Source organism: Onychomys torridus, chromosome 12 (genome assembly GCF_903995425.1).
Source record: "Onychomys torridus chromosome 12, mOncTor1.1, whole genome shotgun sequence".
Taxonomy (NCBI): domain Eukaryota; kingdom Metazoa; phylum Chordata; class Mammalia; order Rodentia; family Cricetidae; genus Onychomys; species Onychomys torridus.
The window spans coordinates 2,656,532-2,680,876 of record NC_050454.1 but is presented as its reverse complement, the minus strand read 5'-3'; the positions used below and the strand labels follow the sequence as shown (position 1 = coordinate 2,680,876).

Genomic DNA, 24,345 nt, shown 5'->3' with positions numbered 1-24,345 from the left:
GGTACTTCCCCAGCGCTGTCTGCCCTTTGTTTGACCACGATGAATACTATCTGTCCTCCATGGTCGCCATGACCCACAGACTGAGGAAACCCTCCTGCTCACCTGCTTGAAGGCCCTTGGTGTTGTCAGTCACTCGGATACGGACATGGCAGTACCTGGTTGACACTGGAAACTACCCGGCAACAGCAGGTTCCAGTAACATGTACCACCCTAGGCACCGCTACTAAATCACAACAACATACGAAAAGGAAGACACAGACACAAGACTTCAAAAGTCTAGTGGTAAAAGCAGGGGCACAGAGTTACCCTCTGGTGGCCTGTGGTGCAGGATTAAAGATTAGTGTACAAAGACAAGTACAACATTCAATTCTGGCCGGCAAGTCGCTCTTGGGGGCCATAGCAGTGCCAGCCCCCACTAGGATATACTGCAAATCTGACAGACTGGGCCTGCGTCTGACAGATTTCCAAAATGAGCCTTTCTGAAAGTCGCATGAAGGTAAGTTAAATGCAAACTGGTAGAACAATAAAGGTCAGACAATGAAAGGGCTTCTTTTGGCAGGCATGGATAAAGATTTGTCAGAGTCCAAAGCTCAGTGATGCACTTGAATACAAAGATTTCCAAGTTAGGAGGCAAATTAGCAGAGACCAGACCAGCAGAGGCTCCAAGAACCACACGCAGCTTATTATAGAGAGGCAGAGAACAAAGCAGTCTAAAACAGATTAAGGCTACATCCACAATCCCAGTGCTCTGGAGGCTGAGGCAGAGGGACTGCTGAGAGTCAGAGGTCAGCCTGGGCTACACAGTGAGTCCAAGGACAGCCAGGGCTACAAAGCAAGACCCTGTCCCAAAAAACAACACAAAAATTACCCATGAATAAATAAACAAAGGGCTGGGGTGTAACTCAGAGGTAAAGCGTCGTCTGGTGCATGTGGAGCTCTGGATTTGCACCTTAGCAAGGCACACACACACACACACACACACACACACACACACACACACACACAACCCTCCCCGATACTGTCTTCTGACCGCCACATGCTCCACCTCCTAGGTACATATACACACACACTCACACCAAACAAACAAATAAAAATGTAATAAAATAAAAGATAAAGTAACAGGCCACATTCATTGTAACGCAGTTTATAATCACTAAAAGTACAAATGAGTGCCAAGCCAAAGGGATTGCTTAAAAAAAAATCAGCACATTTAAATAATTATATATTATCTAACCATTAAAAATTATGCTTGCTGAAGGGTCTGGGGCAGATCTCGGTGCCAGAGCCTTTGTCTAGCATACGCAGGGCACTGGGTTCAATTCCAAGTACTGCCCCAAATCAGAAAACAAAGAAAAGTTGATGAAGAGTTACATTTCAGAAATGGAAAAACCTTCTTTTTCAGTACTGGAGGTTCCCAATGCTTCAAGCATGCCAGTTGAGGGCTCTAGTACTAAGTTAAACCCCCAGGCCCTCCTGTTTTCCCAGACAGGGTCTTAGTAAGCTGCTTAGGCTAACCTTGAAATCACTATCATAGCCCAGGAAGACTGAAGTATGATGTTCCTGCCTCAGGCTCTCAAGTAGCTAAAATTATTGATATGAGTCACCAACTGCTATTACTTACATGCACACACACACACAAAACACACACGCACACGCACACGCACACACACACACCACACACATACACACACACACACACACACACACGCGCGCACGCGCACACGTGCACATGCACGCGCACACACATACACACACAAGCACACACACACCTACACACACCTCTCTCTCTCTCTCTCTCTCACACACACACACACACACACACATGCACACGTGCACATGCGCGCACACACATACACACATAAGCACACACACACCTACACACACCTCTCTCTCTCACACACACACACACACACACACATACCCTTAAAAGCAGGTACAGCTGAGGGAGGAGTAGGTACCCAGCTGCCTAGCACCACAAGGTGGATTCTGTGCCAACTGTGGCCTTCAAGGTGCGAAGCAGAGACAGCATTTCCATAGTTCTTGAGACAGTGTCTCTATGTAGTCTAAGCTGATCAAGAACTCACTATGTAGCTAGCCTTGAGCTTATGCTTCTCCTCCATCAGCCTTGTAAATACAAGGATTAAACATGCATCGCTATGTCCGGCCTGATAAAGTCTTAAAATATTAATGATTATTATTTCTAAGATAAGGAAAATAGATTCTTTTTAACGTTGGCAGCAACCTGAATGGTTTTTCTCTAGAGAGTAAACTACTTATAACCTCAAGAGCATATGTTTCTTCTACTTCAGACTAGAATGTAGAAATACATGCTGCATGATGGTGGGGACTGAAGACTCAGGTATTTAAGATGAGAAATTATGCGCTTCTCAGACGTGGTTAGTCTTCTGTCCTCCAAGTAGGAGGCTGCTGTGTGCCCTTACGGCAAGACAAAAATTCCTTTTTATTACAATCCAGGGTGGTCCTGGAATCCTCAGGGACAGCATGGTGCCAGTTTGGTTTGAACTGGTCTAGTGGTTGTCTGACTTGTTTAGATTTAGGGTTCTGTTGCTGTTTTTCAGGTGGAAGTCTCATTATGTTGCTTAGGATTGGCTGAACTGAGCTCAAGTAATCCTCCTGCCTCAGTGTGACTATCAGCACATGTTTCTATGCCTGATTTTTGCCATTAGACTTTTTGACTCTATAAGTTATCAGTAAAAAAACTAAACGTACCCACGATGTCAATTATTCATAAGTTATATATCTATACAACTATATAAAAATGTTAGATCTCTTCAAAAGCGTGTGAAAATAGACAATAAATGGAGCACTGATGCATCTTTCTATGACCTCATGTGTGTACTCTACTCTATACACCATGAGGCTGGCTGACGACAAAGTCTATTTTGGCTTTAAGTAAAAGGAACCCTCAGTCTGACTTTCAGAAAGCCTGTAGGAAACTAAAACAGGCCTCACTGCTGGCCCACTCCTTAAAGACTACCAGTCACTGGGGGGGCGGGGGCGCTGTGTGGTCCACGAAGGACCTTCCCGGAACACACATACTCTCTCTTACCTTGCTGCTGCAGTTTGTAGTCGGTGGAATACGCCTTCCCGATGATGTTCCACACGGGCCTCAGGCATCCGAACAGCCCTTCGAGAAAGCCACCCCCACCGCTGCCAGACCTGCTGAACTGAATCTTGATGTCTTCAGTCCCGTTCGCGCTCTCTCTATCCACAGTGCTGCTGTTCCCTGGAGACACCGTCACCTCTGATTCATCCTGCTCCCTTAGCTGAAGAACACTGTTCTCAAACTGGCCCCTGGAATCCTCACTCACACTGGTCAACACTGCTGTAGAGATGGGGCTGCCCGTGGTCTCCATCAGCTCTGGCTGCACAGACTTCTCCCGGGGGTCCTCGGGGAGCCTGGGTGGAGGGTGGTTCCCCATAGCTGCAAGCTCATTTCGTCCATTAGAGGTTTTGTTCTCAGTCAAGGGCAAGTGTGGTGAAGAGGAGCAACTCAGGTGCTCCTGAGGGGTGGCCATTGTGCCATGAGGGTGACCCAGGTCCTGAGAGGACACTCAGAGGATTATGGCAACAGAGGTCTGATGCAAGAGAGGAGTCCAAAACCTGGAGGAAAAAGAGAAGGTGAGGCCATTCTTTCCTTAGCATCCACACTGCTCCACTTCTATGTACACAACCAAAGCACTGAAACGGGGCTGGAGAGATGCTTAGATGTGCTGGCTGCTCTTTCAGAGGACCTGGGTTTAGTTCCTAGCACCCACATGGCAGCTCACAACTGTCCATAACTCTAGTTCCAGGGCATCTAATTACTTCTTACTTCTGACTTCAATAGGCTCCTGCATGCACAGACATACACTCAGGCAAACACACGTATACATAAAAATATATACATATTGTTTAAAAATCACAGAAACAATGAGGAGGTTGGGCAGGTTTATTACACATAGTGGAATATAGTGCAGCAGTGGGAAATAATGTTTTCACTACTGTGAGAAACTGCTTATGACATATTAATATAAAGAACAGTTAGGACAATGTATTTGGCGTAGGCTTAAAAAGTATTAAAGGATACTGCGCACATATTCAAAAAAAGAGACTGGAAGGACCCGTACAAAAAAACAAACAGTAGCTCAGCGCAGGCAGTTAGAATAAGAAGAGCCACGCAGTTGTGATTTCACAGTATCCCAGCATGCTCTATTACCACTACCTTTTTGTTTGAGACAGGTTATGTGGTCCTCTTGCTTCCATCTCCCTCTATTGCCATTTTAATCAGAAAAAAATTGTCCTTATCACCAGGGAGAAGCAGCTTGCTCTGATATATGCACACATATAACATACTGGCCATTATAAACGACAATCATCTTTTTCTCTGTTCCGGCGGCGGCTCAAACTGGCATCGCTTCTCCTCTGCAGCACTCAGTTCACAGACAAAAGGCACAGGTGCACAGCAGGGCAAACTCCTGAACTATGACTGTCCTTGTCATAGTACACAAACTAAGCCCCAGCTTCGTAATTATTCTTTGCTTCTGATGTACCCACCAGAAACACTGGAGAGGGCGGAGCCTCCGAAAACACAGACCTGCTCCAGATTAGTCAGACTGACAAAAATCAATCTCAGATTCGCTGAATGTAGGCTAAGACTCTTAAAGCAGGAAACAAATGAAAAACAGGCAAATGAGATCAGATTAAACCAAAAAGCTTTTGCATGGCAAAAGAAAGAATCCAACATTGTGAAGAGACGACCCCCAGAATGGGGGAAAATATTTGTGAACTATACATCTGATAAGGGTTAATATCTAGACTATATAAAGAACTCAATTCAATAGCATTAAAAATAACCTGACTTAAGATGGGCAATAGATAAACAGATGAGTTAGGACAGTCAAGACCTCTGTGAGAAAATGCTTAACATCACATTATCAGGTTCGTGTAAACCAGAACACAAGGAACAGTATGTGTGGGCAAGGGCTGACTACCACCGGTGGACTGTGACTTATCACTGTGATTGTGGGAAACGGTATGGTGAATCAATCTGCTACTGTAGAAGGGACATGGAATCAGTCTGTCAAAGAGACAGCCGCATTCTCACATTTATTGCAGTATTAGTCATAATAAATAGAGACGTAGGTATCCATCAATGGAGGAATGGATTGAGAAATGTGGTATATATACAAATATTGTACATAATGTACATTATTCAGCCATGAAAGGATGATACACTATCATTGAGACAACACAGATGTAACCAAAAGACACAGTGTAAGAAAAATAAGCCAATCACACTGTGGCAGGTAAGACCGGCCTGAGCTCCCTGTAAGAAGAGAGGGTGAGACCCATGGTGGTGACTCATAAGCTAGTCCATCAGTGCAGCCCTCGAACAAGAGAGAGATGTAATCCAGTCAGTGGTCTACAAAACAAGCAAAATGAGAGAGAGGAGGAGGAGAGAGAAGAGAGAGAGGCACAAAGGTGACCTGACTGGATGAGCAGGACATGACCGCCTCTCCTGTTGGACTCTTCACCAATTTGGTCCGTGGTGTCCTCAAAGAACCACCTGTCTTGGGGCACCAAGCCTGACAGACCACCCGACTCCATCTCAGGAGCCACATGATGGAAGGAGGGAACTAAGTTCTCCAAGGTTTCCTCTGACCTCCACACGAGCCTGTGTGTGACTACACACACACACACACACACACACACACACACACACACACACATACATACACACCCTTACATAAATCAACACAATAAAAAAAAAGGATGACTAATCTCAATAAAGATTACTTCAGTCTCTATTCAGTTACTGACAACAGTTCCATAAAACGCCATTAATCTAGGTGGAAGCGTGCATGTATCTTGCTCTTGGGAGTTAATCTCACTTTTTTTCTTTTCTTTTATTGAAATAGATTTTTTTTTCATACAATCTATTCTCATTACGGTTTCCCCTCACTATCCCTCCCAGTTCCTCCTCACCTCCCCTTCCACCCAGATCCATAGCGTTTCTGTCTCTAGTTAGAAAACAGTCATCTAAGGGATAATAAGAAAATATAATACAATATAATATAACACAACAGAATACAATACAGTAAGACAAATAAAAAAACAAATTGGAAGATAACAACAAAAAACAAAAAAAAACCAAATGATAACCTCACTTCCCCTGATAAATCTCCTTTTCTCACTCCTTCCCCCCAAGTCTTCACCCCTTACATGAATTTCAGAGCCACTGGCTGGGGTGGGGGGACTCTGGCTGAGAAGGACAGACAGCAGGAGAAAGTATGGGACCCACGAAGGAAAAGGAGCTCCCCCCACACCAGATCCAACTGAAGCCTCTGCAGGCAGAGAAGCAAGAGTTCCCGCATGATGACCAACTGTGTGAAACTCTGCTGCCTCCTTGACCATCAGTCTGAAACTTTCTAGGAATCTCCCCAGGAAGCTGCTGACAGGGAAGGGCACCACTACCCCCACCCTCTACCCCCATGCGAACCTAGCGGCTTCTGGTTTTGCCTCTATAATTCCACTCAAGGCATTCTGGAGCCACTTCAGCTATCCCACTTAAGGAAAAGGAGAAGAGAAAAAGGTTTCTTAGCAACCTTGTGAGCTGTAACTTGAGAGCCCCTAAGTTGTTATGTGAGGTTAATATCAAGACAATTAATTACTTTCCCTACTCTCGCGCAGGAAGCGCATACTCACATCTGGATGCGTGCTTTTTCTGAGTGTCTCCTTCACTAACACATTCACAGACAGCTTCTCCACGTCTCCAGCCCTGCTTCGCTTCACTGGCTAGTCTCTTTTCACTGTAAAGCCACCCACCAGTCATGGTTAGGTCCGACTTACGGTCCCGAAAAGTCTAAGAGAAGTCCCGGGCTGCTGAGGGTGAGCAGGTGGAACTATCTCTGTTCCTTCAGTGCTTACACGGTGGCTGCTAACCAGCCTGCACCCTAGGACCCTCAATAAAGCTCACCAGGGCCGAGAGGGGCTCTGTTGCCCCTAAGGATGCAACAGCAACTGGTACCGATGGTCTTGAGCACACGCAGAATCAAAAATAGTACATTTTTAAAGACTCAGGAGTAGAGTGCTTGCAGCCAGACTAACAGAATCAAGGATATTCTAAAAGACAGTGTCCCTCACTTTGGCTACCAGGCTGCAGAAACAATGGCCCCCAAGAAACGGAATTCTCATGCTGGGAGGAGAAAACAGCTGAAGCTCAGGGCTGGGCAGAGGGGACACAAGAAGACAAGCAACTTGTTGGAGGACCTTGAGGAGAAACTGGAGCTAAGACAGTGATGGGTTAGTTATGGCGGGTCAGTGGACAGGACTACACCCTGACCAGGACTGCTTAGTTGTGCGCAACTCTAGCTCTTTACTTAACCTATACATCGTGCTAGGGCCTTGAAGATGGATGTAGAGCAGGGGTGAGAGTCAGTGGACCTCTTTGTCCCTCTTCTTGGTGTAGCCACATTGACTGGGACTGCCCACCCCTCTCCCTGCCTCTCTCCTCTCTCTATCTCTGTCTCTCTCACTCTTGACCTTCACTACTAATTTACCCCTGTAATTGGCTTTCTGTGGACAGCTGAGCCTGTCCTGTTAGGGATGCCAGATCTTAATAACTCTGCTATCACACTGGAGAGTAGAGAAGGAGAGATGGAGACGTGTCATGGTGGTGCATGCATATAACCCCAGCACTCGAAGGTAGAAGCAGGAGGATCAGGAGTTCAAGACTAGCCTGGGCTAGGTGAGACCCTGTCTCAAAAAACAGAACTAAAAGTATTCTGGGATGGGGATGGGGATGGCTCAGCAAGAGTGTGCTTGCCTAGAAAGACTGATGCTGAGACCAGGCTGTGCCCTGCTCTAATTTACACCACACCATGGACACAGTAGTTCTTCGGGCCATGTCTTGTTCTCAGATGCTGACTCCATTTTAAGAGGATGACTGCATACCTGGGTAGACATGCAAACCACACCATGTGGCCTGCAGCACCCATGCAACACAGACTGAAAAGCAACTTACTTTTGGGAGTAGAGAGAGTGCTGTCCTATACATGTATCAGGATGAATACTGTTATGGCTGGCACATGTACATATTAAAACTATGGCGCGTGTGTGGGGGAATCAGGACCAAGAACTTACTGGACACACTAGACCAAGAAAAGGGTGTGACTCCCTCCCTGGACTGCATAAAGTGGTGGATAACTAACACTGTTGTAGCAGCAACTTCACTGACCTGCCGTCAGACACCTGAGACCCCAGAGAGAACCCCCAACTGCCCTGGAACTTCAGCTTGGCTTGGTTGCTGACTCAGTCTAATCAACTGTTGTCTGCCCGTCACATTCACCCACTTAACCTGCCACCTATCCATCCACTGGTTCCTTTCTCTGGATGATGATGATGATGATGATGATGATGATGATGATGATAATGATGATTTGCCTCTGCAGCTTCACTAGCAAATCTGTATCCCCAAGCGGCCTGACTCTCCCTCCATGAGCATCTAGAATGTGATAGAAGCCAAAATGCAAAGATGACTCTACTTCACAGAAGTGAGAAACCAGACCCCAAAGATCAATGATATTATGAAAAGTAAGTACACTCACAGAAGAAAGAGGCAGGTTTGGGGACAGGTGCCTGAAGGTGTTAAGGTCTGTGCCATGTGAAGGAAGCACAGGGATTCAGCAGCTGGGAAAGAGTGGTGGAGAGGAAGAGGGTACCGGTGTGCGGGGGAGAGTGAAACTCCCCGGAAAGAAGCTGGGACAACAGAGGCTGATTGCCTACCCGAACTTCAGTGATGTGGAAGGCTGGAAGGCTGCATGCAGCCAGGTGATGGGGTCAGGTGACAAGGCACTGCACAGGCTACCCTCTAAGCCACACCTCCACTTCACTCTGCAGGAAGGAACCTACACACACTGCTAGTGGTTTCTTTGCACTAGCCTTCATTCTAGATGGCACCTGAAGAACCTGTTCAGAAGCAAGCAACGCTCCTCTGCTCCTCCGAGAGGCCGTGGTGCGAGACCAGGAAGACAGGCACCAGCACCAGAACCTGAGACAACACTGACCCCCGCCTGCCTAACCCGGAAGGCCGCCTGCCTTTGTTTTTCCTCGCTACACAATCTGCTTGCTAAGGAAGGCATGAAGACAGATCTTCAGGATGCTAATCTGGTCTTCTCTGACCACTGGCTCTTGAAATAAACTGCAGTTTAGAGATTCAACCCTGGCTTTTCCTAAGTGACAGGCAACAGGGCTCCTTACACAGAGCCAAATTCTCTCGGGCCATCTTTGGACCCAGTAATAGCCATTTATTGTCCATCTCTGTGTGTGCTCTAATATCATTGTGACTGATGGGCAAATCCTTTAGAAAGTGTGAACAGTCCTCAAGGCTTAGAATGTTGTCAGGTAACATCCAAGGCCTATAGCAGAGATTTCCTGCTTCACCGTAACCAACCTGGTCGATGTTTCCACCAAAATATTTGAAAAGTGTCTTGATTTATGGTTTTCCTTATCCTGTTACTAAACAACTTCACGAAATGCTTATTATACTGGAACATGGAATTTAGAGTGATACATCTGTTCCTGGACCATGGTCACACATATTTGGCTCCAGAACAAACTCTCTCTTATCTTCTGAGGTGAGAGCTGTTTCTTCATCCACAGAGGAAGGCAAGAACCAGGACAGGGATGGAAGACTATGGGATGGATGAGAAGATGCAAGTGGCTGGGATGTAGTTTATAGTATGTGCACAGAGAAAGATTGAAATGGGCAGACTGGGATTAGAATATAAGGAACTTCAGATTTTAACATGAAGGTGATGAGTGTCTATATTGCCCTCTGTTGGAGGATTGTGGATAAAAGTCGATTTTTTAATTCATTCCCCCCCCCTCTCTCTTTCTTCTTCTTCTTCTTCTTCTTCTTCTTCTTCTTCTTCTTCTTCTTCTTCTTCTTCTTCTTCTTCTTCTTCTTGTTTTTCAAGACAGGATTTCTCTGTGTAGCTTTGCACCTTTCCTGGATCTCGCTCTGTAGCCCAGGATGGCCTCAAACTAACAAAGATCCACCTGCTTCTGCCTCCCGAGTGCTGGGATTAAAGGCGTGCACCGCCACCACTGCCCAGCTAAAATACAAATGTTTTTCTTTCTTATTTTTTTTTTTTGTTTGGTTTGGTTTTTGTTTTTTCTTTTTTCTTTTTGGTTTTTCAAGACAGGGTTTCTCTGTGTAGTTTTGCGCCTTTCCTGGAACTTTGTAGACCAGGCTGGCCTGGAACTCACAAAGATCCACCTGCCTCTGCCTCCTGAGTGCTGGGATTAAAGGTGTGCACCACCACTGCTCAGCTTAATTATTTTCTCAATCTTTTACTGAGGCCCAGATTTTAAGCCCCTTTAAACTTTCTATCACCTTATATCTGTGAATGAGTAAAAATATCCTATCTCTGAACTCTCATCCATCCATCCATCCATCCATCCATCCATCCATCCATCCATCCATCCACTTATTGAGCTATCACATGCTATGTTGCATATTAAGTATGAATGAATGGTTCCTATCCTTAGCTTATGATTTAGAGGAGAGATCAATACATAGCGGCTGTATGGTGGGATATTCTACACGCATTGTAAGGTGGGAGCTCAAGAAGAGGACAGCACCAAATGTATCTAGAAATGCCATGGGAACAGCTGTTTATCAGGAAAGACATTCAGCATTCTAGGGATGTCAGGGGAACATAAGGGACAACTCTTAGAAAAAGCAGGTCACAGTTAGACTATGTTGGACCTTGTGACAAGCTAAACCTTGGGATGTTACCCATAAGACAAGAGGGGGCCACTAGGGAATTTAAGTGCAGGCATGAAATGATCAAGCTTGTAAACTAAAATCACATTAATAGACGTAGAAATTGAGCTGAAGGAGAAAGACTAAAGTTCTGGTTAGGAGGCAGAGTTCAGAAAGAGAGTGGGGGCCCGAGCTAAGCAGAAGCAGAAGAGAAGTCACTTAAAAACTGTACTGTCTGTAGGTGGATATGTGTGTTGGTGTTTCTACATGGGTAGGTGAACATATGTGTAAGTACATGTGTGTGGAAGTCAGAGAACAATCTTGGGAGTCATCCCTCAGGCACAATCAATCTTCCCTGCTTACTGAGACAGGGTCTCTTGCAGTCTGGGGATTAGGCTCAACTGCCTGGCCAGCAAGCTCCAGGGATCTGCCTGTCTCTGCCTTCCCAGCACTGGGATGACAAGCATGCACCACCACCTCTGGCTTTTTACGTGGGTGCTGGGATGGAGCTCCAGTCTGATAGCTGGTGTGGCAGGCACTTTACTGAATTTGCTGCCTCTCCAGCCCTCAACGGCTACTTTGGTTGCCCCTTGATTGGGTTGCTGACACTGAGTACATTAGTGATGCGCACTTTGGGGTTTATCGGTTTGGGTATCTCTAGAGAAAATTGACTGGGGAGAAAGGCCATTCCTGAACGCGGGTATTAGTGTCCCCTGGGCTGGGGTTCTGGGCTGGATGAAAAGGGGAAGGAGAAAGCAGGTGAGCACCAGCATTCCCCTTTTCTGCTCCCTGGGATGTCCACAAGTGAGCCCCCAGTCTTCCACCACACAGGTACAGCTGGTCCTGCCACTGGACCTTCCCAGCCATGATGGAGTGTGTGTCCTCAATCATGAGACCAAACAAGCCTCTCTTCCTCAAATTACCCCTTGTCAGGTTCTTGAGACAGCAGTGAAAAAAGTTACTAATGTAGCCAGGACAGAGGTAAGAGGCAGAACTGGAATTAGACTTACATGCAAAGATCGTGGGGAAAGTTAAAAACACATGAAAGAACCATGCAGGTTCTGTGAGACACCATGGACAGACCAAATCTATAAGCATAGATGGATGAGAAGAATCCCAAGTCAACGGCATGGACCAGATAGTCAAAAGACCATAGAAGAAAATCTCCCCTAATTCAGAAAAGATATAGGACTGGAGTGATGGCTAGGCTGTTAAGAGACCTTGTTCTTGCGGAGGACCTGGGTTCCACTCCCAGCTCTGACACGGTAGCTCACAATCAACTGTAACTCACATAAACATGTAACTCTTTTAAAAATTAAGTAAAAAACAAAGCAGAGGTATTTTCAATCAGGATATGTCATATGAGAAAAGAAATCATTTTTAATAAAAGCGGGGAAAAAGAAAAATATACTCATAAAGATATACAAAGCACATGGAACACCAAATAAATAAGACAAAAACATCTCCATTGCATTAAAGCACCCGATATTCAATTCAGAACAAAAACGGAAAGCTAAAGAGAAAAACCTCAAGCCACATATAAAGGGAAAGCCATAATAATAGCTTTAAAAGCCAGAAGTGCCTGGAGCAACATACTCCAAGTTCTAAAAGACCATGGATGCTAACCTGGACTACCATACCTACCAAAATTATCTGCCACAGCTGAAGGAGAAAGAAAAACTTTCCATGATAGAGACAGCCTCAAAGAATTCATATCATCACAGCAGCCCTACTAGACAATAGAAGCAACACTTCAGACTCAAGAAAGGAATAAATCTAGCCTGGAGGCCACAGAAAGAAAATAAATGAAACTGAAACACAAAATAAGGCCAAGAACAAGGAAAGAAAAGACAATAATCAACATGCATCTTCCAAGAAAAAACTAAAAAATAAATTATTTTTTAAAACTAAAAAAAAAAAAAAAAAAATTGGCCTCAACTGCTCAATCAAAAGGCATTAGAATTAAATGACACCATACATCAAATGAACCTAACAGACAGCTACAGAATATTCTACCAAACATGAAAGAATATACATTCTACTCAACAGCTCATAGAAGCTTTAACACAGACCACATCTTGAGACACAAAACAAAAGTTTTAGGAATTTATAAAAAGAGAAACAACTCCATACTGACAATACTGACAAATGGTGTTATAAAGCTTAAGATGAACAGCACACAGATCTCCAGTAAATATACAGATTCATGTAGTTGAAACAACTCTTCACTGAATGATGAATGGGTCAAAGATGTAGAAAGAAAATGGAAAATTCCTGGAATTAAATGAAAATGAAAACACAACCCAGCAGACCCTCCGGGTCACAGTGGAAGCAGTCCTAAGAGACAGCTCCACTGTCTCCATTAAAAATCAGGACAAGGGGCTGGAGAGATGGCTCAGAGGTTAAGAGCGCCAACTGCTGTCCTGAAGGTCCTGAGTTCAAGTCCCAGCACCTACATGGTGGCTCACAACCATCTGTAATAAGATCTGGCACCCTCTTCTGTATACATAATAAATAAATAATTTTTTTAAAAAAAAAGCAGGATGAGCAAAAAAATAGTGACTTAATGATGTGACTCCAAAATTTGGAGAAACAAGAACAAACCGGAATTCAGTAGATGGGAAGATGCAAGAGAAGACCCAAGCCTGAGTCCCTGTAATTACAGCCATCGCACATTTGACAAAGGGGCCAACATGCACACTGGAGAAAAAACAGCATTTTCAACACATGGTACTGGGAAAACTCATTATCTACACACAGAAGGATGGAATCACACCTGTAGGTATCACCTGTTACAGACATCAACTCCAGATGGATCAGAGCCTCCATGTGAGCTGCAGAGGACACAGGCAGTGCCCGTAACACGGAGGCGTAGAGAAGGACATTCTGAAGAGGCCTGCACTCACTCAGGAGTCAAGGCCAACAATTAAAAACGGAACCACATCAAACCAAACAGTCTGAACAGCAAACAACAAAGCAACCGAGTGAAGAGGATGCCTCCAGAGAGGGAGAGAATCTTCGCCATCTTTGCAAATGTACCTAAGGATATCTTTTAAAGCATCTGCATCCTTAGCAATTAATTAGGGAAATGCAAATTAAACTACTGTGAAATCTCCTCTCACCCCAGGCAGGCTGGCTAAGGCCAGGACAACTGATAGAAATGCTGGTGAGAATTTGGGAAAGGGAACCCTCATCCACCGTTGGGACTGCAGACTAGTGCAGCCACTCTGGAAGTCAGTGTGGAGAACCCCGACGGGCCAGACGGGCTAGACGTAGACCTTCCACAGGACTCAGCTATGCCACTCCTCGGCATGTGCCAAAGGATCTACCATCCCACTCCACAGACCTGGCGCAGCCACGGCCATTGCTGCTGTTCTCAAGAGCTAGGAAACAGACAGAACTGATAAACGGATAACGAGAATGTGGTACATACACACAATGGAATTCTGTTTGACTGTAAAGAAAAACGGAGTCATGAACTTTGCTGGTAAATGGATGAAACTAGAGTACATTATACTGAATGAGGAACCCAGACCCCAAAGACAAACGGGGCAAGTAGCCTCTTATATAGGGGTTCTCACTCTGAATCCCTAGAAGTGAGTTTATAACCTGAGGTTACCAGGAAAGTAAAAAAGGACCATGACAGGGAGGCTCTCTAGAGAGGGGGAGTAGGCTACGGGTGCTATGGGGGGTGCGGACTGTACAGGAAGAAGAAGGGGGGGCAACGCTGAGAGGGAGGGAGTGGGTAAAGAACACTGAGGATAACTGCAAAAACCGTAGGAAAACATTACTTTATGTTTACTTAAAAATACATATATGTGTTGCAGCAGTCAGTGGTGGCACACACCTTTAATTCCAGTACTTGAGAGGCAGAGGCAGGCGGATCTCTGTGAGTTCGAGGCCAGCCTGGTCTACAGAGCTAGTTCTAGAATAGCGAGAGCGGTTACACAGAGAAACCTTGTCTCGAAAAAGCAAAAAACAAAACAAAAACACCCCCCCCCCCAAAAAAAAAGCTAAAACAAAAGAAACCGGTCAACCAACCAACAAAAGTGTGTACTATATATAACTGTAAATGTATACATATAAAATAATCTAAAAGAAGTCATGCCATGCAATGATAATGATCCCCTAAGAGCCACAGCCTAATAAAATCCCCAGTGTCAGCCACGAAAACACTCGATTTGGCGTTAGTCAGGGGAGTCCAAGAGACTCTGTAACACCGCAGGCCACTGTTACTGCCCTTGACTGCCAGAGGTGAACGTTAGCCCTACTCCTGAAAACTCCAACTCCTCCGACATAGAAGACTCGAAGGCATCTAGCTGGACGTTCAAAGACTGAAGTTCACCCGAACTGCTCTCGATGCACATCAAGTCCCAGAGAGGCTGCTAGCCTGCTCAACAGAGACAAGGCTAGGATGAGTCTTCCTTTTTCCTCCTGGCTCCTGCCATCAGCCTGGCTGCTTGTTAGACAGAGAAATAAATAGCCACAATCTCACCAGACAGATGCCAAGAGAAAAACGGTGGCTCAGAATGCTACGCCAGTTGGACTGAAGGTGCCGGAGAGGCATAGATCCACCCACCCCGGGGCACTTGCAGCTCTCAACAGCAGCACAGGCCACTTAGGGAGGCTCAGCGCTCTCTGGCAGTGAGCAGACGCGAAGCCAGCCTCACTGTGTGCACCAGTCTAACGGGCATCCCTTGTGTTCCTAGAGAATACCAAGGCCAACACGAAGGCACAAAGGCAGGGAAGTGGAGAGTGTACGAACAAAGGAGAAGAAAAACCATCACCATGACTATATTCAAATGTGATCAGAGCTGTATTTCAGAAGAGCGTAGGAAGATAAAAATATCTAAATTTTACCTGTTTGTGTGCACACCCACCCGCCGCCACTGCATAGGGAAGGGCTGGCAAGCAGGAGCCCATGAGGAGCAGCTACCCCCGCCCCTCTGACTGTCCTTTGCTCCTTTACCTGGTGTCCCTTTCCTGTCCAAGCCTGGTCCAGGCACTTTCTGGGAACTGCCTCGCTGTTTTTACCCATGAAAAAAATCAACACTTTTATTTATTAAAAGGAAGGAGGATAAGGCAAGATTTTTAAAACACCAACAGACAAATGGAAAAGACGTGGAATGTCAGAGAGGTAAAGGGCGTTCCACCCGGACACGCCATGGAGGGTGGTGAGCTGCTGCGGACGTCAAGTGTGTCTCCGGAGCATGTGATGGTGCACCCTCCCGGCTTGGGACACACTTCTTCCCCGGGAAATTTCTGGCCTCAGAAGAAAAGGGAGAAGAGACTTGTACACAAAATGAGGAGGCAAGGGTTGGACGGCCCAGCTGCACACTTGGCATGGAACTGCCAATTTCTGGAAATTACCTTGGCTTTGTGCCAACATCCCAGGATGCAGGGTAGAGAGACAGAGAAAGAGGCAAGGTGATCAAATGGATGTCTTAGGTCGTACAATTTTTATCCATGTTGCTAGTAGAGGATAATGTTATTAGTTATTAAGCTCAGAATTTTACTTTTACATACTGAGTAGGAATAAATCCAAGTTTTAGAAAATTTAGCTCCACAAAGTCTTCAGAATTGGATATAAATTTAAATTAAAGTATGGTCAAAATTGAACAAAAATTTAAACTAAACATTATTTCTGAGAGTTTTTGGTCAGCAGGTGAGCTCTTTCCAACCAATCTCCTGGCATTGTCTTATTTATTTATTTGCCCTCCCCCCCCCACTTCTTTCTTCTTTAGACAGGGTCTCACTATGTAGCTCTGGCTGTCCTAGAACTCACCATATAGATCAGGCTGGCCTCTACCTACAGCAATCCCCCTGCCTTGGCCTCCCTAGTGTAGGATTGAAAGCATAAACTACCATACCCAGCCTCCATGCATTTCATATTGATACTAAAATTATAAAGGTGTGAGACAGAAGGCCTGGGAAGAATACAGACCTGGATCCCCGTTTATTCACCATTATACCATTAGCTTTTTTGGCTTGTTTGGGTGGAGTTATTTTCTGATGCGTTGGTTAGTTGGTTGGAGTTTTTGCATTTGTTCACTTTGGACAGGTCTCATTATGTAGTTCAGGCTGGCCTTGAAATCACAGTCCTCTGACACAGTCTCTGGGATGCTGAAATTCCAGAAATACACCCCCATGTCTGGCTAACAAAATCTAAAAAGATACATACTCAACATACATATGAAACCCAGGGGAATAAAGGAAGAACCAGGGGAACACCAGCAAGACTTTCTTTTAAAAATGAAAAAAAAAAAAAGAAGAAGAAAAGCTAAGATCAGTCCATTGCCAGAGAGGTACAGCAGGGCGGGTTTATGAAATGCATCTGAACTGATAAGGGAGACAAAGACCTAGCAGCTCCAGGCCAGGGGAGAGACAGGGAAAGAGAGAACCCAGGCACTTGTAACTTCTCTTCAGATTTAATTTCTTTTGCCTTTAACTACAGCAGCTATTTTTACACTCTAGGTTTTAATAAATCACAAAGAGCAAGCAAGTTCAAAGCAGCTATGATATTTGAGAGAATATTAATACCCAGTCATTTTGATATTTGAGAGGAGAAAAAATAATTCCCATAGTTTTCTTTGCTATGGCTTAGATTAGAAGATTATTTTATGAATTTAGGAAACTGTCTCTAGGAAAACACTGCTCAAGGGAAAGGACAATTAGATAAATTTAGCATCATTATAGAGCATGTGAGCTCTGGGCTCAAGCTGTCTGAGCCACTCATTCATTTTAGTTCCTATGCTTCTGAGCAAGGCCTAATGAGGGTTAGATAAGGCGACACAGCATGCCTGGCCTGAGGCTTGGTTCCGAAGCAGGCAACAAAGAAGGTTTTTTATTTATACTTTAATTCATAAACACTGGATTCTAAAATAAGGAAGCATGCGTGTGTGTGTGTGTGTGTGTGTGTGTGTGTGTGTGTGTGTGTGTGTAAGAACAGCCTCAAACTTAGAATCTTCTGTCTCCACCTACTGCATGCTGGGACTGTAACCACCATGCCCAGTGAGAATTATATTATTTACCATTATCTATATAACTAAGAATGAGCTCAGATGAGACTATGGATTTCTTAAAATCACATTTCATTCATTGTGTGTGCCTACTCCCACACCTATAGGCCCCAGGGACTATGGGGAGGTCAGAGGACAGCTTGCTGGAGCTAAATCTTTTCTTCCATCAGGTGAGTCCTGGGGATTGCATTCAGGTTGTAGGCTTGGTGACATGCGCCTTTACACACTGAACCATCTTGCCAGCCCAAGACTATGAATTTGAAAACACATCTCTCTTTAAGTCATTGGAAGAAAGTGGTCACAGAGAATGGATGCCTGCATTTGAAGGTGAAAAGACCATTGATTTCCCAGCAGCCCAGGAGATAAGACTGCCCAGAAATAAGTGGTGACCTGCCGCAGGGCTCAGCGCCACTGTCATGGACCCTGCACCTAGGACCACACTGACCATTCCTAGAGTCTCTATGCCTTACTTAGCTTAATAAAGGACATAATTTGAAGAATTATAAATGTTGAAAGATTAATAACTCCCTCAGTGGTGTAGAGTAGGGTTAGCACAGATATGTAATCTGATGATGAGAACAAAAACACTTAACAGTTAGTTACTTCTAATAAATGCCATGTTGTCAATATAGACTTACATCACTTATTTCTTCTTTGCAGACTCAGTATGTTTCTAAAGAAGGAACCCCAGTCTAATTAGACTGATCTAGACTCCAAGTGTACTAGTGAAGTAACTTTTGGGGCTGTATATAATCACTTTTCTGAATTCAAATTGCCAATGTCTGGCTGGCCATTGTCTATATGATGAATGAGGAGCCATAGCAAACCCTGTCATTTAAGTTCCTGGAGGCACTCGTTAGTCTAGGTCCTCTTAGGAAACAGATGCACTGTCAAATGGGGCAAAGGAAAGTTTAGTAAAATAAGAGATCATTTATTTACAAAGGAGTGGGCAGGAAAGGCAACAGGGATGCTCTGTGCCCCAGAGTTAACTGAGCCAATGGACTGTTTCCTAGACAACAGAAAGAATGATTGCCTGTCTTGGAGATCATTGCTATTGGTCACCCAGTAAGAATTTTGGCTTTTGATGGAGTGATGGACCAAACTGTGGTGACCTGAGAGAGACAGAGGAATTAATATTAATCACAACCACATACTCCTGCTTTCTGAGATCCCATGGGTGCTTCTCATTGATTGAGCCCAATAGCACATCAGAAGCAAGAAATTTTTCCATGTCAACCTCTGTAGGCACAGAACAGGGTGTTGTGTGAAGGTCCAAAAGTGAAATTCTGCCTAAGTAACTATCAGTGGTGATCCACTTCCAAAGGCGGAGACATACTGGCCAAAGCTGGAAATGCAAGCTGCAGAGCTGAGTCCATGCTGCCAAGGCATGTCTGGATCTTTTGGTTCGCTGAGAAACGGAACTGGTGACTCTACAGGTGTCAGTATCCACTAGAAACGTCCTTTTCTGCTTGAGCGGATGTGTGGGGAAAATACCATTTATCCCGCTGCCGGTCATGGCTATTAAGTCAGGTTCTGGCTCTAGGGAGGTGACAGATAATGTGCTGCTTAGCAAGAACGTCTGGACATCCTTTCCCAGGGTCTAACTGGCTAAGTGTGGTCATTGTCTCTCTTCAAGGAAAGTTCTCTTCACAACTGATGGAGACCATTTCAAAAAACCACAACCAATCAAAATGAAGAATTGTAGAGGCCTGTTCCAACTGATACCCCTACAACACAACTCCTGCTCTAAGGTGCAGGGATGATTGTGGAATAAGGAATTTGCCGTGAGATTGTGTCTCCTAGGAATGTCAGAAGCCACACCCACAAAGTCTCAATATTACTGTCTGTGGTAGTTTGAATGCAACTGGCCCCCATAAGCTCATAGGGAGTTGCACTCATAGGAGGTGTGGCTTTGTTGGAGCAGGTGTGGCCTTGTTGGAGGAAGTGTGTCACTGTGGGGGTGGGCCTTGAGGTCTCCTTTGCTCAAGCTTTACTCAGTGTGATACTCAGATCACTTCCTGTTGTCTGCAAGATCAAATGTAGCTCCTTCTCCACTCCCAGCTCCTTCTCCAGCACCATGTCTGCCTACACGCTGTCATGTCAGGCCATGAAGATAATGCACTAAACCTCTGAACTGTAAGTGAGCTCCGAATAAATGTTTTCCTTTATAAGAGTTGCCATGGCCATGGTGTCTCTTCACATCAATAGAAACCCTAACTAAGACACTGCCTAAACATGACCTGAACAGGGATGACACCATTAGACCAGATACATGGAATGGGGAAAGCCAAGAAAGTCTCAACCTTACACAAGAATATAGATATAGATAACTAAGCAATTCTGAGATGAGGAGAAACATTGGTTATCCAACACCAAATGCTCATCTCTGAAAACATTCACTCAAGTACCATTATACAGACTGAGGATGTTGTGTTTAAGTGTTTAGGAGTGTGTGTTTGTATGTGTTGAGTGTGTATATGTGTGCATGTGTGTGTGCATGAGTGTGTATGTATGTGAGTGAGTGAGTGAGTGTGTGTGTGTGTGTGTGTGTGTGTGTGTGTGTGACAACAAATAAGAAAAAAAAGGCCATTTTGAAAGAGAGCAAGGGAGCAGGATTCACAGGAAGGTTTGGAAAGAGGAAAGGGGAAGTGGTATAATTATAGAATAATCTCAAAACGTAGTCCAGAAAGCCCTGTCTGGCACTACTATGGAGAGCAGCATGACTGGGCAGGTGATGAAGGAGGGAAATGACATTATGACACTTCTCTCACAAACCACTGTCAGGCAGTGCTCAGTGGGACAGTGAAACCTAACGGAGGAGCAAGGTGAGTGCAGGCCCTTCTGCTCATGCACCGTGCCATGTGGCACTAATGCCAGAGTGCACATTAATGTTCCGGGGCCCTGTGGGAACACACAGTGACGGAGCCAATGATGGTCTGCACTGCCACCAGGCAATCCCACACACATACACGGCCGGGAGGATGCTGTCAAAGGTCCTCCCGCCACCTTTGTTAGCTTGTCGGCTTTTGTTAAATGGAAATGCTGGAATTACAGACTGTTGACAGACATGCCATGCCTTCTAGTTTTCAGGAGAAAAACCATTAATTCTCATAAATGTATGAATTCACAAAGAGTGGATTCAAATCTTATGCAGCTCTGTACCTTGTGTCCCCTGGCCCCTTCTGGCTATTTAGGTCAGCACCAAATACAGGCCCAGATATAATGGGATGTTTCACTTCATGGAGAGAACTGTACACACACATAGGAACATAAGTAACTTATTATCTATGTATTGCATGTTAATAACATATTAATAGTAACTGGTTTGGGGGTATGGCTCAGTGATGCAGTGCTTGCCCAGCATGTCTAAGGCTCTAAGGTTCAGTCTCCAGCACCACAAAAAAAAAAAAAAGAAAGAGAAAAAAAATAATAACAGAAGCTAATACTGACTGAGGTCCATGCCTGTGAGGGCCCTACACATTTTTCCTGATTATTCCAATCCTCAATAGACCCTCAATGGTACTCTTGTTCCTCCTGGCAATTCTTGATGGAAAAACTGGAGTGTACACTGTTTCAGTGACCCACTGTCAGCTAGCTGTTAAACACAGGAGCTGAGCACAGGCTACCCCAGTTCTGCAGCCAGAAACCAAGACCATACCTTTATCCACACACATGCTGTCATCTTGTTATGTAGCCCAGTCTGGACCAAAACTGCAATCCTCCTGCCTCAGCTTCCCAAGTGCTGAGATTTCAGGTCTGTGCAACCACATCCCACTCTATTTGAGGAGAATTCTGGAAGTAATACTGCCACTACCATTCCTTGAAGTTCCTTATCACAGGACTGGTGTGGCTGGAAGGCATAACACTAGGGGAGGGATGACGAGGGAAATGAAGTGGAGAAGTTTTCAACCAAATTAACAATAGCTTCTCAGAGGAAACCTTACTGCAGATGACAGATCAGGGCAAGTCCAGATGCAGCTCATCATCAGCGTTTAAGAGAGTGTTAGCAAGACCACACCAGTGAGTGAGACTATTGCTTTAGACTTCATGTTCTCCTTTCACAACATGCTTTTGCTCACAAAAGCAGTTCCGTGTTTCAGTCTTTTAAGCACCAATTCAGTACAGACGATGCTTTAGAAAACATGCTAGGACATTTTGAGCTTTGCTAAGAAAAGAAATTTGAAAGTGCCAATGATCAATAATTTTTTATTTTAGGATATGAATTAGACTTGGTACTAGGGAGTCATCCATATCTATTATTTAATTATTTAATCCATCCTATGCTTTATTCATTGGGGGAGTTTCCATTTCCATCCCCAACACAGTTGAGATTGTACATTATTAAAGAGTCCTTGATAATCTCCATCCACCCAAAATAATGACAACAAGAAGGGCATCGGGAAATATTATTTGCTCTTGGGTACAGAAAATAAGTACACATGGCAGTTCTGGTGGAAAGAACAGATGTAGACTGACAGACTATTTGTGGATGGAAATATGATGTAGCCTTTCAATAGAGGTTAGTTCTGCAGAGGGCAGAATTTAGAAGCATAGTCAGCAACTCCTCTGGAATTATAACTTGAACTCATGGCAAGAGTGTGTTTAGTAAGTGTACAAATACAAACATTTTATGTGCACACTCCTGTGCATACACATTTGTGTACATGTGTTTACATGCAAGTGGAGGCCAGAGGTCAGTGTCTGATGTAATGCCCAGTCACCCTCCCCCTTACCTGTCACTGGGATTACAGGTATGTGCTGCCAAGCTCAGCCTTTTATGTGGGTGTGCCAGGGGTCCAAAATCAGGACCATACACTTATGTAGCAAGAACTTTGGCGACTGAGCCATCTCTCCAGCACCCATATGAACATTAAAAAAGATTTATTTTCTTTTTATTGATGTGTACATATGTGTAAGCATACCCCATGTGTATACAGGTGCCCTCAGAGGCCAGCTGGAGTTACAGTTTGGTTGTGAGCTGCCTGGCATGGGTGCTGGAAGCTGAACTGGGGTCCTCTGGAAGATCAGCCAACACTCCTAACCACTGTAGAGCCAGCCCTTCAGCCCCCATGGGATATTTTCCAAAAGACATAATTCAGCAATCCTTTACCCACAGCAACTATATGAAGTATCATTTCTGAATCTATTTGCAAAGTAGAGAATCATTTCACAATATTAACAATTGCTTTATATTGTACTTGTTTGGTCAGCTTGATTTTCTTCTGTCTCAGTGTCTGGTATTGGCTGATCAGTAGTCATCAATCTCATGGCGCTTGGCCAGTTAGTATGTCCAGCAAACCTTGTTGGTTTTCTTTTTGGTTTCTTTTTTTTCTTTTGATGCCATGAACTCAGAAATCAGATAACTAAATCTGCCAGAACTGTATAAAATAAGAGTAATTAGGTTTGCACAAAGGAACAACGAGTTTTCTTAAGAGGTAAAGGTGCTATGGAGGTAACCAGCTGCTTCTGGATGGATTTAAGGCGAGCTCCATGCTGAGAACTGTAAATCTGGCATGGCTGGGAACCCAACAGGCCTCAGAGATGAACCTACTGCTATATTCTGCTAAACAGACATAGTATCAAACTGCCTTCTAAATTAGTGTCTCTATACCCATAGATTACTGCAGCTCTCAGGCCCCATCGGAAAAGCTTTTTATGCAACAGATGATTCACACAGAGACCAACTGGTCAAGATGAAACAAATAAGTGATGGTGGGGTGCTCAGCCACAAATGAGACATCTACTACACCCCCACCCCCACCCATACACACAGACACAGACAGACAGACAGACAGACAGACAGACACACAGACACACACACACACACACACACACACACACACACACACACAGGGACCATGGCAGAGGGACAAAAAGGCTTCGTGCCAGAGGTCAGAGCAGTGTCTTCTGGACATGACAGGACTATTGCACTCATAAGCCCCCAGCAGCTGAGCTGCCTGCACAAGATGGTGCAAGATCAAGCCAGTCAGCATTCCAGCATGGAGTGGGAGGGACTCACATGCCTCTACACACATGGAGGGGGCTGCCATAGCTGATGGCTTCCAGGAGAGGGAGAGCCCCTTCCCTTTTCTGGACAGCACAAATTGGACCCAGTTATTTTTTCTTTTTTAGATTTCTTTATTCTTATTTTGTATGAGTGTTTTGCCTGCAAGAAAAGTATGTGTACCATGTGTGTGCCTGGTGCCTGGTGTGGCTTGAGGAGGGCTTGGATTCTCAGGAGCTGGAGTTACCGGATGGTTCTGAGCCCCCGTTTGGGTGCTGGGGACCTCTGCAAAAGCAGCCAGTGCTCTCCACTGCTGAGCATCTCTCCAGACCCTTTGCTGGTTATTAAAAAGGAAAAAAAAGAGGACAATAAGATGGGGAACAAGGAGGTAGGGGTGTGCTTGGGGAAGAGGTAAGGGAGGAGTGGGGGTGAACATGATTAAAATTCATCACATGAAATTCTCAAAGAATTAATAAAAATGTTACATTAAAATTTTAAAAGTGAATCATGAGCTTTGTGTATTGAGATCATTTTTCACTGTGTTGCTTAGG

The 24,345-nt window shown here is 44.7% G+C and overlaps 1 protein-coding gene across 3 annotated transcripts in view; it reads right to left on the bottom strand.

Moving 5' to 3' along the window:
• Map3k13 (mitogen-activated protein kinase kinase kinase 13) overlaps window positions 1-24,345 on the bottom strand; it is a 172,602-nt gene that overhangs the window by 49,952 nt on the left and 98,305 nt on the right. For all 3 annotated transcript variants that reach the window (XM_036204144.1, XM_036204143.1, XM_036204145.1), the window contains one exon: window positions 3,071-3,624. In XM_036204144.1, coding sequence (XP_036060037.1) covers window positions 3,071-3,539 — 469 coding nt within the window. In that variant the 5' untranslated portion in view covers window positions 3,540-3,624. The remainder of the gene's footprint in view (window positions 1-3,070; window positions 3,625-24,345) is intronic.